Source organism: Phodopus roborovskii, unplaced genomic scaffold (assembly GCF_943737965.1).
Source record: "Phodopus roborovskii unplaced genomic scaffold, PHOROB, whole genome shotgun sequence".
NCBI classification, from domain to species: domain Eukaryota; kingdom Metazoa; phylum Chordata; class Mammalia; order Rodentia; family Cricetidae; genus Phodopus; species Phodopus roborovskii.
Genome location: NW_026126571.1, coordinates 27650370 through 27667463, shown reverse-complemented (window position 1 = coordinate 27667463; position 17094 = coordinate 27650370). Strand labels below are relative to the sequence as shown.

Genomic DNA, 17094 nt, shown 5'->3' with positions numbered 1-17094 from the left:
GGGAGTGCCTGGGTTTATAGTATATTAAGATGGAGCAAAAAGCAATTGGGTTTCTCATATAGGTGAAACTGGCCATTTGATAATAGAATGTATTTTTATGTGCTTCTGTTTATGCATAATTTTAATGCACTTTTTTTGGCTTCTTACTACTTATTTGATCCTTATACTATGGAAATGATGTTAGATCAAAAAACTTGTAGTGATTTTCTTGCCTGAGTTAAAAACGGGCCACTGTGGAGGCAGTTGAAAACATCAACAACACATTTGGCCCAGAAGCCACTAGTGACTTCACAGTATATTGGTGGATCAAGAAAGAGCAAGAGGCATCAGACATCAGAATTTACAGTGATGACAGAGCAGTCGTTGAAGAAGGTACTCGTAGAGCTCATTGTGACTACTCAACAGTGGTTCTGTAGTTGAATAAATTAACCTATGAAGTTTTGTGTCATTAGCCATGTTCTCCTGAATCCACCCCAACTGACTGATAACTCTTCAAGCATCTCAATGACATATTGCAGGGAAATTTTTTTTCTATAATCTGCAAGATGCAGAAAGTGTTTCTGAAAGTTTTTGAATACTGAAACATAATAGAGACATGCTATATAGGAATATACATACTTCTTATTGCAAAAATTTGTTGATAATGATAATCCCTATTTTGATTAATAAGAGTGTTGTGAGCCTATTTATGATGACTTAAAATTCATGGTCAGGATCAGTGGGGCTTTTTGCACTAATATGATCAAGTATCATCTTGCTGCAGTATTTGGGGGATGGCTGTGGGACATCTGGAGAGAAGTGTGTTTCCAGCTCGCTGCTGGCTGCAGGAGCCAGGGTCAGAGGAGAGTGCAGCCAAGGCAGTGAGAGGTTGCATGTAATGCAGGTGAATTAGATGAGTAGGGAAGAGAGACTGAGTATCTGGGAGGATGGAGGTGACTAGTCAGCAATTGATTAAGTTTAAATGATCTGAGCTAACAGTTCAATTTGGGCATTGCTGGTGTATAGAGAGTCTAGAACAATGGTTCTCAACCTGTGGGTCCAGACCCCTTTGTTGGAATTGTTATTTCCTGTAAATGATAGGTTTGGTAGAGGGGCTAGGTGTTTCATATTTGGTACTGGATTTAAAAATATTTTTCATCTGTTGTTAATTGTGCCATTCTTTTCTTCACCTTCACTATAATCTTCTGAGATGAGAATATTCCCTCTTTTTTTTTTTTTTTTTTTTTTTTTTTTTCCTGAATATAGCTTTTTCTTTCCCCTTAGATGCCTGGTTGCTGTGTGTCTGTCTTCTTACAGGAAGTCTTATGTTGGAATAGTGGAATAGACTCTCAGAGGCTTGGACTTTTGCTAGTTTGACATTCTGTAAAAGGAAGTTTCGGTTATATTTGCTTTTGATCAAATAGGAGATGTCCCACACCATCAGTTAACATTGAGCCTGTAAAGTGTGATGTTAATGATATAGTTTAAGGTATGGGATTCATTTTGTAACAGTAAAGAATAAAGGTTTGGTGTGTCATTATTTTAAAGTGATTCGATTGATTTCTTCAGGTGAATTTTTGTGTCTGTAGTTCTCGTTTCGTAGAGTCCCCTTAATGTTGTGTTGTATTAAAACTAATTATTAGTTTGCTGAGGCTCCTGTAACAAGCACTACCAAGAGATGTAGGCATGGGTAGGATGATTGATTCTCCTGTGCTCAATTCTTGGATTGCAGATGGCTTCTTCATGTTCTCATATGGTGTCTCTGTGAGCATGTGTTTGCATTTCTTCCTTTCTCCAGGGTGTGGTTAGGTTGGATTAGTTAGTGCTCACCATTCGGACCTCTTTAAAGACCTCTCCAATAGCATCATGTTTAAGGGGCTCATAATGGGAGTTTTCCTGGGTGCATCTAGCACCGTGTTTGACTGCAAGCTCCCATACCTCAACAGTGATGAGTTTTTCCAAATTCAGGTCAGTGAGATCAGTATAATGTGTGGTACATTCCAAAGAGGGCATCATTACATGCTCTAGCCCTATATGGCTTAGCCCTCACTTCTTTGCTACAATGAGATATCCTCTTAAGACAAATGGACTTCTTGGTCTAGTAGACTGGTGAGAATTTGACCTTTGTAAACAAAACCAACCTGCAAGTGTTAGCACAGTAGTTTGCTTCCTTGTCCTTCTCTGTAAGGGCACATAAACATCATCCCACCTTTCCTCTTCCTGCCTCTTTTTCTTCCTCTCTCTCTCTCTCCTCTTTTGTGATTCTCTAGGATTCGCATTTGTGTATGACTGGGCAGGGCCTCACTGTAACCCAGGCTGGTTTTAAGCTCATTGTGTAGTTCAGACTAGCCTCAAACTTGAAATAGTTCTCCTTCTTCAAACTTCCAGATTGATGGGGCTACAAGTGTACCCTTCCATGTCACATCTACTGAAACTAGGTCTTTTTATGTCAAAAGAAAATGATTTCCTTTTGTTGTAAAAATATTTTAAATCTAAACAGTAGTTCTCTGTTACAACTTAAGCTTTATATCAGACTTTTATTCTGGGGCCAAAAATACCCTCCCTTCTTCTTTTATGATATTATTTATATAGGTAAAATCTAAACTTAATGTTACTGAGTGCCCAGTGTATGCATTGTATGCCTTGTGTGAGATCTCCTGTGTTGTATTCCTCCTAGCTGGTCTGATGCCAAGTGATTGTAATGCAAGTTGTTTCCTTACAGTGCCCTTGCTGCCAGTTCCAAGCCAGCCGAGGCCTGCCGTAGGACCCCAAAGATTCCCAGTGAGTAGCAGCTGTTCTTTCTGGCAGGGGAGCACATGCTGATGGAGAGATAACTGGTACTGAACTTGCCCTGACAGAATCAGTGTGGGCATTGGTAAATATTGACTGCAGTCTCTGCAGTAGAAATTGGGTAAAAAAATGAATTTTAATTATAAAATTGCTGAATCAAGACTATCAATAGAATTTCTTTCATATGAATATGGATATGAATTCTGATTTTTGTCATGGTTGTGTTGAGGACACATCTTATATGCATGTGACATCTGTGAGTCTGTGCGTCAAATTCCAGGAAACAAGAATGAAGAGCTTGGTTATTAAAGAGCTGTGAAGAGTCCTGAGTGACAGGTTTCTTGTTCTTAAATGAAAAATTTAGATCTGAAACAAAGTATACACTCATGTGCTTCTTGTCATTTATCTGTTAACTAGAAGAAAAAAGTTCAGTATTTGCTTAAATATATGCATTTTACTTTCTTTGAATTCTTTATTAAAGCCCTGAATAAGAATCATGGGAAATTAGTCTAGGCATTGAAATGCTAGTGTCATTTGGATGGATAAAGGAAAGCGAGTATGTGTGTGTGGCCTATTGATGATGAATAGTAAATGGATGTCTGTAGAAGCCCCATACAGGTTAGATAGATGGAGAGCCTGCCTACTAACCAGGTCCACTGAAAAGCCCAATGTTTAGAGTAAAAGCTCAGGATTTAGAGTAATTTTTAGACACTCTTGCTTTGTAGCTATTATTTGTGGTACCATCTGAAGCTGTTTCTTTGTGGCCTTGTCTCATATTTAGCTAAGATTTTTTTCCTTAGATTGCTGTTACAAGTTCTGTGGATTTAGTTTTTAATTAGTTGTTTTGGATACCAATCCCTAGTCAGAACATATCTGTAAATGGCTGCGTCCTCCAGGCTGCTGTGGTGTCTGTCATTCCATGTACTTCGGAGGAAGCACTTGTCTCCTTGAAGTTCTGCTTACCTTTCCTCAGGCCTGTGTGAAATTTGCTATTGGTTTTGTCATGGTGCTAGAATTTGATGTAAAAAAGCAATTCTAGTTTTCAGAAATTTGTGTAAACAAATGTTGTGAAACAAAGTGCTTGCCAATATGAAATTTGGTAATTTGCAATTTTCACTTAACTTTTGCTTTTCAGTTGTACAAACAGAATTTTTCTGATATTAGAAGGGGAAAAACCCTCTTGGTGTTTTAAGGCTAGAGGAAATGACAGCTTAGCACTGTGGGTTCCAGGGATGGAACTCAGATTGTAAACAGTGTCTTTACTCTCTACCTTAGTACTGTTCTATTGCTGTAAAGAGACATCATGACCAAGAAAACACTTACAAAAGAAAGCATTTAACTGGGGGCTTGCCTACAGTTTTAGAGGGTTTATTCCTGATTATCATCGTGGGAAGCAGACAGTCATGGTGCTGGAGCAGTAGCTGAGAGCTTTACATCCTGTGTGTGTGTGTGTATGAGAGAGACAGAGACAGAGAGGAGAGACAGACACAGAAGCAGAGACTTGGCCTGGCCAAAAGCCCATCCCAAAATACACACTTCCGCCAACAAAGCTTTACCTCTTAATCCTTTTCAAACAGTTCTACTCACTGATGACTAAGCACTCAAATACATGAGCTTATGAGGTCAATTCTCATTTAACCCTTCTCCCAGTCTGTCTATCTATCTATCCTCTCTTATATTAACCATTCACTTTTAAAATTTATTTTCATTTTTTATTGGTGTTTTGCCTGTATGTATGTCTATGGGGGGTGTTGGAGCTTGGAGGTACTGACAGTTGTGAGCTGCCATTTGGGTGATGGGAATTGAATCCAGGTCCTCTGGAAGAACAGTCAGTGCTCTTAATTACCACTGAGCTATTTTTCCACCAAATTTATTTATAAATTTATTATAAAGACTATGAAGATGGCATTAGTGTTCTTGAACCTTCCATTGGAGAATTGGAGAAGCACTTTCAGGGCACAAAACTATGTTCTGTATCCAGGTGGCCTCCTGTGCTGGGAAGTGTGTATAATTGAATAAACCCTGTAGGTCTTTGTTGACCATTGTCTGATAATGTCTGCTTTATGTGTCACGTCCTAGCTTCTAGATAAAAAAGCTAAGTCATGGGGAGCTAATTGAAAATATGCAGGGCTTCATCTACATTTTATTCTTTCAGAAAAAACAGTGTGTGTCTTGTGTTTTCAAGTACAATAGAGATGTTATGTTATTTTTGTTTTTGTTTTTGTTTTTTTTTTCTTCAGAATATATTTGGAAGGGAAATAAACTCAAGGCTGTATTCTGACATTTATTTAAGCTGAGACTTTAAAACAACCACTGCAAAAGGCCTTTTTTCTACTACTGTTTTAAGCATGATTGCCATGAATATAAACTTGATACTATAAATGTTTAACAAAGATCTGTTTTATGGTGGTTCACAACTTTTTCATAGCCCAAGCAGAATTAAATGAAGCCCAGGTTGGATCTTTACTTAATATCTGAGTAAATTGATAAAAGACAGTAAAAACAATATTGTGGCCTAATGAAGCCTTTGACCATTTATTTCTGCTGTCCATATACACTGCAGACCCTATCTCAGCCCTTCTCAACAATTGAGAGACAACTATTTATTACACAGACTCTTGCTTTCTAAAATGAACCATAATTCCTACATAGTGGCACATGACTATAATCCTAGCACTTGGGAGGTTGAGGCAAGAAGATCCTGAGACCTTGTCTAAGGAAGAAAAGGAACAAAAAGGCAGGGACTGGAGATGATAGATACCTCAGTGGTGGAATGCTTGACAAGCATATTCAGAGTTCTCAGTTCGATCTTTAGCATCAAGTCACACCCACACATTCACACAAAGTCTATACACAGAAATAATAAAGTATTTAGTTAAGAAACCCAACTTCAGATTTTTCTAGATGTAGTGGATTCATTGTATTTCTTTGGTACATAAAATTAAATTTGCATTTACAAGCCTTTGTACTAGTTTAAATAGAATTGGAAGTTGAACAAAGTAAAGTTTGTCTTACATTTCCTAAGTGTAGCTCCTTTACATATGCATTCTCATTGCCTTGATGATAGATATTGTTCAGGGCAATGCTACACACAACAGTGCAGAGCTGGTTCTCCTGTTATTAGAAGTTGTGCGACAAGATGTTTCCTGGGGAGATATAATACACACATCTACTCACCCCAAATAGGAATTCCACAACTGTAGAATCTTGTTTGTACAAATAAAGCCTGTCTGAACATCAGAGAGAAGGAGCAAGCCACTTCAAGTCTAAGCAGATAAGAGAGTGAGTTCCTGTTTCTCCTTGCTTATTTCCTGTTTCCACCCAGCTACCTCACTTCCTGTCTGTCTGTACAGACCCAGACCTCTTTGGTTAGCTAGTGGCAAGTTCCATTCACCTTCAGACATGCTTTTATTTGTACAAGGGAGATATCACCACATAACCCCCTTTTTTGTCTAAAAATTTAAAAGAATGTTATGACTATATAAGAAAAACTATATACATTAAGTTTATATATAATATACAACAGACCAAGGCATGGATCCAACTTGGGTGAACCAGTGAGTTTATTGGAGTTTCTTATAGAATGTGGGTGAGGGGTTACTTACAAGAGCACAAATGAAAGATAGCTACATGACCACAGGTCACCCTATCATGGGTGACAGCTCACAAGCATCTGGGAACCTGGAAAATACTGTACAGCCTGCAGCCAGCTCAACAAATTGTAGAGTGTCCTTTCCAGATGCCTCAGTGAGTCTAACCCTCTTCAGGCAGCCCTGCTGCTTTCTGCTTCTTCCTGGCAGCTAACTCTGGGCTCAGAGTCTTTTGTTTGTTTGGTTTTGGGTATTTTTGCAGCTTTTCTCCTCTGAGTCTACCTTGCAGCTCAGCTCCTTGTGATGGGGACTTTCAGTGTAGTGTTTATTTTGGCAGAAACTGAATCATGTCAGTTTCAGAAACTTCCTGAAGCTATTTTGAGTTGTTTGCCTTTGGATTAAGGAGCTTCCTTCAGGATGGAACATTTCAGCTTGAAATTGTTATATAATATTTGAGTTGAGAGTTTATTGGTACTTGTGAAAGTGAGTATTGTAAAGAAGAAAATGTTTGCATTTTTATATTTTTTGCTTTGTAAATTTCAAGGATACATTGAACTTGTATTGGAGGATTGGCAGGTACATACTAAACTAAAAAAAAGATTCTTCTCATTGCCATACTGACTTGGAAGCAGACAGGGCAGACCTAGATACAGTCTGGAAAGGGCTATGGCACATTCACCACTCAGCCTGAGCAAGTTTTCTCTTACTCACTAGAGGTAACAGCACTAGTTTAAAAGTCCATTTTATTGCCTATTTTACAAAAAATTTTCTTAGGGAATTTTCTCTAGATTTGTTGGTATGATATGATTTTTGTTGTTTTGTTTTGAGTGGTGCTGGGTCTTGAGCTCAGATTACTCCAAACTTTTCCTCCATTATATTAATACGGAGACTGCCAGTCAGCCTAACAGCATTTTGCATGTGATAACTTATTCACTCTTAATGTACTGTTGGTGTAAGACTGACAATAACTATTAGATAATTGAATATCATCTTTTAGAACAAAGACTTAAATGTCAAGGTGAGAAGGTCCTGTTTTAAATACTTAGTTTTGGAAGCAGCCGCTATAGAGGCACCTGGGTCACAGTTTTGGGGTCATGTTGTTAGTCTTCACACAGGGCATGCTTTCTAACCCTTTCCACCCATGTACAGTGTTCCTTAGTACTTTGTGATTTAAGCTCCAGGCTAAAAATTAGGTCTATGCACTGAATTTCCTTCTTGCCATTGTCAGTTCACAACACACCTGTGTCTTGTTTTTTCCTTATAGACAGGTCCTGTCTTTGTTTCTGTTTTAGTTCTACTTTCAACTTAAATGTTCTGTTTTCATGTTAAAAATCTTTTTGGTTTCACTGCACAGAGATAGGTCCTACTGTATATGCCATTACCTTGGACAGTTATGAGTCTTTTTAGTTGTTCTAGAAAAGACAGCTCACAGCAATGCCAAAATGTCAATTATTGCAATAAATCTTACTTTGAAGTTTTGTTAAGATAGTTTCCATTTTCAGTCCCAATGCTGTTTTATATATAAATCTCTATAAATAAACAGTTCTCAACCTGTGGGTCAAAACCCCTTGAGGGAGGTGGTTAAATAACATTTTCACAGGGATCACCTTAGACCATTGGAAAACAAAGATATTTACATATGATTCATAATAGCAGCAAAACTACAGTTATAAAGTAGTGGGGCCTCACCACAGTATGCAGAACTGTATTAAAGGGTCACAGCATTAAGAAAGTTTAGAACCACTGATTTAAAGTTTCCTGACATAGGATAATAAAGCTGTTTCAGTCCTTTGATTTCACACTGTTGTATTAGGCTGATGGTGTTTCTGGTGACCAATAACACATATGGGTAGGCTGTGGAAGCTTTATTAAAATATTTGCATTCAGTATATTTTGATATTCTTTCCCTTCCTCCATCCTCCCCTCCTCCTCCTTACCCACCCAACTGCATGTTCTCTCTCTCTCTCTTCTCTCTCTTTTTCTCTCTCTCCTCTCTCTCTCTTTCTCTCTCTCTCTCTCAAAATACACAAAACAATAAAACGAGATGTCAGACAAAAACCCAGTAAGACAGAATTAAAAAAAAAAAAAAAAGAAAAGAAAGCAGAGCACCACTCCCCCACCCCCACACAAACACAAAACCAATAGAGTCTGTTGGGCATGGAGCCTAACCTGGAGTGTGGTTGATATACCCAGTTACACTTCATTGAAGAAAATTGATTTTCCCTTTCCCAGCAGGTATCAATTGCAAATAGCTTCTCAGTTAGGGGTGGGATTTTATGTCCACTTTCCTTTCTCCGTATTGGTGTGGAATGATTTCTTGTTCTTTGTTTAAATTAAGGATGAAAATGTGTGTACTTTTAAGTTGTAATTAGTCTTTAGCAGTATTGTTTGGCTTGCCCCGGCAAATGATGCTGGTGGGCAGGAGGGCTCTGGGTGTGCTGTGGTTCATGGTATCAGGTGTTGATGATTGGGGCTTGCTGTCTGGGTCCTGAGTGCTATTTCATGCAAATCATGTCTAGAGACTGCTGCAGCAAATCCCATTTCTTTTCTGATTATAGCCTCACTGATGAGAATCAAGACTATGCTCTCCAGGAACGAATGTCTTCCTTTTGAGTGCTTACAGTTTTTACAACATGGCTGCAGTGCCTTATAATTATTACCACTTAAGATAGGGAAGGGATGATGGACATTTCCTCTTATCAGATCTTTGAGTAGTAGCAGGAGAATGTGGTAGGAGATCCTTCCAGCTGTCAGATATTGTCAGGCTTGCAAGCAGAGAATGCAGTTTAAAATGCAGGTGACATAATACCCAGCATCCTTCACTTGCTTCTGGGTTTCTGATTAATCATGATTACCATACATTATCATACCATCAAATTTAATCATATCAATGAATGCCCATCTGCAGCAGTAACAGGAGCAGCTAAACACAGTGGAAACAGCCATTAAAGGATGAGGTGGTTTATCAGATTCAGTAGCCCATTAACTTGACTCTGCTATGTCAGTATGCCTTATGCATAGGACTAGAGGTGGGACTAGGTTAAAGGCCACACTAATAACCAAGACCAGGAAATAGCCATTGAAATTGTTTCATACTGATTTTTTTTTTTGTGCATTAATTAGAATCATTCTGCACTATTTTGTAAAAACTACATTATAAAATAAACCATTTGTCTGCTTTCTGGGTAAAAGTATTAAATTGGAAACAGCACATCTGGCCACAGCACATCATCCTGAGATGTGCAGTGCCATGTAAGTACACTTGTGTCTTTTTTATATTCAGGGTGTGTGTGTGTGTGTGTGTGTGTGTGTCTGTCTGTCTGTCTGTCTGTCTGTCTGTCTGTCTGTCTGTGTCTTAGGGAGTTCAGAGGACAGCTTTTGAGAGTTGGTCTCAGTTATTCAGGCTTGGCAGAGAGAACCTTTACCCAGCGAGCCACGAGCCACTTTCCTGTCCTTAGACTTAACTCCTGAGTACAATTTCCCAATTTACGATTTAGAAATACAGTCCACTTATGTTGCAATTTAGTCATGCAGCTACCAGTGTTGCAGTTTAGTAATATACAGCTGCCCATATTAGACAGTGATAGAAACTTAAAACCATGGAATTGGTTTTGGTTTTGTTTCTTTGTTTTTGTTTTTGTTTTTTTAGTTGTGGTGGTGGGCTCTATAGGGAACATACCAGTTATTTTGTTATATTATGTTTGAGAGAGAGACTCCATTGCACTTATCTAGGTTATTATCGATTATTCCTCAGCATCACTTTGTTTTGAGGTAGGATTAATCACTGACACCTGGGGTTTGTGGGTTTGTTTGGTTTGTTTTTTTAAATGCTAGGATGGCTGTCCAGTGAGCCATTGGATCCATTCCCGTATTTACTTCCCCAACACTAGAATACCACATGTGCTACCATATCTGGCTTTTACCTGTGTCCCCAAAATCAAACTTGGGTTCTCATACTTGCCTAGCAGGTACTTTGCAACTGACCCATCTCCCCAGCCTGTAACATTTATTTTCACAGGAGTTTTAAAGACACTCATAAATCAGTTTAGATGCATTATTTTAAAGAAATTGTATTATCAGTGTGAGGGGTAGGGCACAAATGCCACAATATGTGTGTAGAGGTCAGAAGAAAAGTAATACGAGTTGATTTTCTACTATCATGTGGGTTCTGGGGATGAAGCTCAGATTGACAGGCCTATGTAGCAGCCACTTTTTTCCCTGATCCATTTTGCCAATCCTAGATACATTTTAAAGATAAACTTTGAATGATGTCCTAGACACATTGAAATGCATTTCTTCCCAGTGATTAGATTTTTTTTTACTCCATTTAAAATAGTATTTTTGTTATAATGGTCTGTGGGCTCTTTATTATGGTGATAACAAAAGGGCAGTGCCATCACATCGGGTCTGTGTTGTATCTGCCCACCCTTAAGTGTGTCTGTTTGGAGTCTGGCATCTTTCCTGGGGCATAAAGCACCTGAGATTCACTGGCTTTGTGCACCTGCTGGTAACTTGTCCTTGCTTGTTACTATGTTGTCTTCCAGTACTGCAGTTTGTTTATTCACTACAGTATTGCTGGAGACATGTGATCATCTTTACGTTGTCAGGGGGTCATGTGGAAAATGTGTTGACAGGTGAGGATTTACAGGCTGTATGCTTTTCCTCCATATAACTGGTTTTGGGTTTTTTGTTTGTTGTTTTTGAGACAGGGTTTCTTTGTTAGCCCAGGTTATCCTGGAATAGAGTGTCCTCATTACAGGCTGTCCTCACTCTGTAGACCAGGCTAGCCTCAAATCCAGAGATTTGCCTGCCTCTGCCTCCCAAGTACTGGGATTAAAGGTGTGTGCCACCACCATGCAGCTATGACTTTACTTTTTAATTCTTTTTTCTTAAAAAAGCCTTACAGCAATGTAAAGATCAAGCTTGAACTAAAACATTACTGGTGGATTACTGCATTTTAGATTTTTCTCGTAGTTTATGTCCATCGGCCTTAGGAAACAGAAGTATTACTATTTTCTCTATTTTACAAATTGGGGTGCTACAACTTAGAAGAATTAATTGCTTAAGCTTCCATAGCTTACGTAGCTGTACAGATGTAGCATTTGAACCAAGAGTAGTCCATGTCTAGCGCCCCTTCTTTTTCATTTTTATGCTGTACCCATCCTTAAATATCAACATGCACTTTTAAAAATTACTTTTACTTGTGTTTATTTTACTATGGGACGTATGTGTGCTTGCACATGTGTGTGCTTATGTATAGATGTCAAGGGACAACTTGTGAGACGCAGTTCTCTTTGTACCCTGTGGGTCCCGGGATTTAAACTTGGGTCATTGGCAGTGAAAGTGCCCTTACCTTCTCAATTCCCACACTAGCTCTCAACATTCATTGTAATAAGCTTTGCTTTTAAGAAAGAGAGCTTGAAACCCCAGAAGAGAAACCAGTTCTGCAAAATGCAAGAGTCCTTGGTATGCTCATAGAGGATTTGCTAGAGGGACTTGTAGGCATGGCTGTTGCAGGGGAATGTGCAGGAGTGTGCACTGTTTTGTGACAAAATGCAGTTTTTTTTTTTTTTTCTTTTTGGGCAAAAGTAGTATTTTAGAGAGCAGTTCTTACAGTCACTGTTCTAATTTATTAATTGAACCAAAAGTGCCTTGCATAAATTCACTCAATATTTCTAAACATAAAATTAATACTTCCTTCTTTGGAATGTTCTACTTGTATACAAAAAATACCTTCTAGAAAGATCAATATATTTAAACAAGGCACAATCTTAAAGAAAAAAAATACTGTGGCGAATGCTCAGATAAGAGGATTAACACATTGTGATAGAAGGCTGTAATTTTAATTATGTCAGGGGTCACTGGTGGTCTTTATTCTTTGCTTTTAACCCATTTAATCAGAATTAACACTAGAGGTGTTCTTGAGTGTCAATTGGTTTCTTATGTAGTTCTTTGCATTTTAAGTGAGATTAATAAATGAAAACATGTTATACAGGAAGGTTGTAATTTACTGAAAGATTCACAAATTTCAATGACATTGTTAAGTATTTAATTAGTCTTATTAAAACATACCAACTGACCCTTTTAGAGACACTGATAAGTGGCATAATAGCAGTTGAAGCCTTTTTATTCTTGCCTTTATACGATTAAGTTTTTGCTAAGCAATTTATGCAAAGTTTCCATCTATTCTTTTTATAACTGAAATTATCAGTTCTTTCTGAATAGGTTTAATATAGATAGTGTCATGTAATTAACAAGAGATGCAAAAATGTGAAAGCACAATCTGTATAGGAATTATGAGAGGATGATAATCTCTTATCTTGGATTTTTAAAGGGATAAAGAAAAGCAAAAGAGCAGTTTGAACGGATTAGATTAGTCTTTTCTTCCCAATGGTAGAAGCACTTTATCACTGAAAGTTCTATGACAACACAGTTGTAAAAGAATTTTGCATTTGGTGGAGGGAATCAGTAATTTGTTAACCTTTACCCTTGCAGTGGTAGAAGTCACCACCGGAATGACATGGTGAGTCAGAACTTAGAACTGTGTCTTCTGTGGCTTAAGCATGGAGCTGAGGTAGATGGGAAGAAACCCAGGTGTGAGGTCTTGTTCTGAGCTGCCATTCATCTAAGGTAGAACTCTTAACTCCTGAGTTTTTTCATTTTATTAAGGAGTAGTGGCTTCTTGAACCTGATTCTTTGGATTCTCTGTATGCTAGGTGCAATATTGTACCTATTAATGTGAACACAGGTCATACAGTAGAACTCAATTAGTGATTTAAAAGGGTAGAAAAAGGGGAGAAAGTTTGAGTTAATGGCAGTTCTATGATGTTTGGGGAATCCATATTACTTTTCTGCTCAATTGCTACCTAAATATTTGTGCCTGGGTTACAGACTAAGGCTTGGTAGATGGTGCATGCCAGCTGAAGCACCCCAAGATGTGTCCTTCTAGGATCCTGAGCTGCTGGAATGATGGCAATGGGGGCTGAATCTGAGGGTAACAGAAACACAGCCTAGCGGGGCAGAGAGAAGCAGGAGAGAAAGGGTATGAAACAAGGCTGAGATATGGTTCCAGCTAAGAGTCCTGAGCCCCAGCCTGTTACTTAATTTAGGGAATTTGGGGTCCTGACCCCTAGCTGTAATCAGCATATGTCAGTGAGGATTCTTTCCCCTGCTGTTAGGCAGGCCTCAGAAAAGCAGTGAGTGTGGGTGGTGTTTGAAGCATCTGCAGATTCGGTTTTGGTACCTCGATGCTTCAGAGTTCCCATCTCAGGAGTACACATCGGAGTGGGCTGACCTCACAGATGGAACTGTAAGAGGTGCTTACCACATGCTTTTCCCAGCTCCATGTATATTGACTCCCTGCCTCTTATCCTGATGTGGCCTCTACATTTGGAGGCATCTGGGGAAAAAATGAGAATAACTTATGGAAAGTTTTAGCTTTCTAGGTTAGAGATTGCATTCATTGTATATGCTCTCTGGCCACATGGCCTTCAGGGGAGGCTGCATGCCAGAGACTTGTTGGTTCGCAAAAGATGAACCTAAAAGCAGAAATCTAGCAGCTAGAGGAGTGGGACTTGCATTTGTGTAAAGAAAACGTCACTGGTATGCATTGGTATTTTGTCTTTGAACCAGAGCACCTCTGGTTCTCTGCAGATGATTATGAAATAGGTGACCATGAAGTTTGTATTCTAACTGACTCTTGTTGGATTCACATGGTAGTTATTAAAATTCTGTGAGAATTACTGTAAGATAACAAGTATGACCTTTATTCAGACCCATTCTCCCAGCTCCCTTGACCTTAACACTAACCATATAACCAAAGATAACCAACAGTGGATTCATGTAACCTCTTGTAAACATGCCAATTGCCTAACTCTGGAGTTGGAACCACACCTCATCCATACATGCTGAGATGGTCCCACTGTTTTTGATTTTCCATTTCACACTGCTCCTGAGGTACCGATTATACACAGTTTTTGAGGACAACTGTTTAATTGGAAAGGGTCAGGACTGCAGATTTGCTTGGTGTGCTGGCTGGTATTATGTCGGCTTGGCACAAGCTAAGAGTCATTATGGAAGAGTGAGCCCTAACTGAGAAAATGTCCCTACTAGATTGGCCTGTGGGTAAGCCTCCAGGGAATTGTCTTGATTGATGATGTAGGAGAGTCCAGCACATTGTGGGGTGGTGCTGATGACCCTGGATGGTGTAAGAAAGCAGACTGAGATGAAATAAACCCATTCCTCCTCTAATTTTCTTTTGGTCATGGTGTTTTATCACAGCAATAGAAACCCCAACTAAGACATTTTTATATATTAGGAGCCACATGATCAGTTAGACCTCTTCACTTACCAGAGGTATGTAAATTGGTTCCCATTCATTTATTCATTACTTCTCCCTCTCCCCCCCCCACCCATAAGATGCTATAAACATAATTGCTAGTTTATCATCCAGGAAGTTTTGAAGATCCCTTAGAAACAGTTTGGATATACTTATAGGTATTGAGTCTATCTGAAACAGTTAGGACCAGAGTATTTCAGGTTTCAAGAGTTTTCTAGTTTGGGGGATGCATACTCTGAATTTTACCACTGAGTACCATTAATCCAAAATTTGAAATCTGCAGTATGAAAAATTGAATGTAGTGACTTTAGAGAGATAAAGATTTTTCACACTAAGGATGCTCAAGTTGTATATGCCAGAATATGCAGACGTGTGAAACCGAAGCTGGACTGCTCATATAGCACTTTTGCACATAAAAAACATGAAGTACATTGCAAATAATGTGTTTTATTGATTTCATGGCAGAATAGGCATGTTCATTAAAACTCCTCTTGCAGGTTTATTAAATATAAGCATGGTAACATGTTTTTGATAGGAAAAGCTTTTCTGCGTGTTATTATAGTGAAGATGTTAAAGACTATTCTCAAAGTATCAGAGTAGTGATGTCTTTAGTTAGCACCACTTTGTGCATGTTCTGTCAGGGAGAACGTCTTTCTGAGGATGGGCAGGTATGCTACATATTCTCAGGCTCCTTGTTGTTGGCTGTGCTTTGAGCGGGGGAGGGGGGAATCTTCACTTTTTTTTTTTGGTAGTAAGAAGCATGCTCTTTAGACTTCATTATGGTGAGGTTGCTTCAGTCTCATTTGAAGTAGCAAGTAACAGCTAAAAGAATGCACATTTTTGAATTTCTTCCCTGTCTCTTTCAATAAATCATAATGCTTTGTTTTCAGAAAGATGTAATGTTTGCATTTCCAACTTTATTTTATTGCCATTTTTAGCTAACGGGTTTACAGTTTCGTGGTAAATGGGAGTATTTCTTTGGTAGTATTCTTTTTGTTTTTCAAGGAAGGGTTTCTCAGTTTAGCTTGACTGTCCTGGACTGACTCTGTAGTTTAGGCTGGTCTTGAACTCACAGTGGTCTGCCTGTCTGTCTCCCAAGTGCTGGAATTAAAGGCATGCTCCACTACTGTCCTGCTGGCAGCATTCTTGTAGTACTCCCAGGTTGGGTTGTTCTCTTTCCTCCTCCTCTCTCTCTTCTCCCCTCCCTCTCCCTTCCCCTCCCCTCCCCTCTGTATGAGTGTGTGGGTATGTGTCTTGTGTGTGTAGATGTCAGCGATTGTTGCTGGATGTCTTCCTGAGTCAGTTTTTTCACCTTATTTTCTGAGAGTTTGTCACTAAATCTGGAGCCATTTCGCTAGGCTGACTGGCCAGTGAGCCCTAGGAATCCTCCAGCTTTTCCCTAATGCCGGGCTTCGAGGTCTGTGCTGCCTGCCACATCTTGTGTATATATGGGTGCAGAGGATCAGAACTCAGGTTTTGATGCTTATGCAACAGGTACCATTGAGGCATCTCCCCAGCTCCAAAGTACACTTGTACATTTGTTTGTTGTTTCTGTGTGCTTGTGTGTTTGGGTACATGTGTGGAGGTCAGAGGACAATTTGCAGGAGTCAGATTTTTTTCCTCCAAGATGTAGGTTCTGGGAATCAAACTCAGATCATCAAGTTTGGTGCGAGTACTTTCACTTACTGTGTCATCTTGCTGGCCCCAGAGCATGCTTTTAAAGGCAACAGAAAAGGTATTTCTGATATTATAAAATGGGGTCACATTTAGTGAGAATAGCTAAAATCAGTAATAAAATACTAATCAAGGCATTTGCATTTATGAGGGAGAAGATTTCATTTTTCTAAATTGTCTTTTTAATTACATATCTCTGTGTTGGAATGTACCATGGGAGTGCTGTACTGGCATGGGTCAGAAGACAATTGATTTGCTGGAGTTACAAAGAGTTATGAGCTGCTTTCAGTGGTGCTGGGAACCAGGCTCAAGTCCTCTGCAAAAATAGCAAGCATTCTTAATTGTTGAACCATCTCTTTAGCCCAGAAGCTCAGTTTTTAAGAATTAAGAAATATTGGGTTAGTTCCCTTGGATGAAGTGATACTAAATGAAAAAAAAATTGATAGTTATTATTTCATCTTAGAACTCTTGGTAGCCTTTTCTATTTTGAGTAGAAGTTCTATCAGTGAGCACGCTAAGGGACATGGGATGAAGCTGTTTTCCTTTACCTCTTTCAGCTCTACTAGTAAATACAGTTACTGAAAAAATGCTTGAGTTATTGTTGGTTTTTTTGGTTTTCTTGTGGTACTGGATATTGAACCTGGGCCTCACATTGTTGGTAGAGGGACACTTGACCAGTAAACTATAACCCATCCCAAATTTAAGTTGTTTTTATCCAAGAGA

At 38.9% G+C, this 17094-nt stretch overlaps 1 protein-coding gene across 5 annotated transcripts in view; it reads left to right on the top strand.

Moving 5' to 3' along the window:
* Positions 1-17094, top strand: part of Rbm33 (RNA binding motif protein 33) — a 103489-nt gene that overhangs the window by 54443 nt on the left and 31952 nt on the right. For all 5 annotated transcript variants that reach the window (XM_051203149.1, XM_051203147.1, XM_051203148.1 and 2 more), the window contains one exon: positions 2702-2760. In XM_051203149.1, the coding sequence (XP_051059106.1) occupies positions 2702-2760 (59 nt within the window). The remainder of the gene's footprint in view (positions 1-2701; positions 2761-17094) is intronic.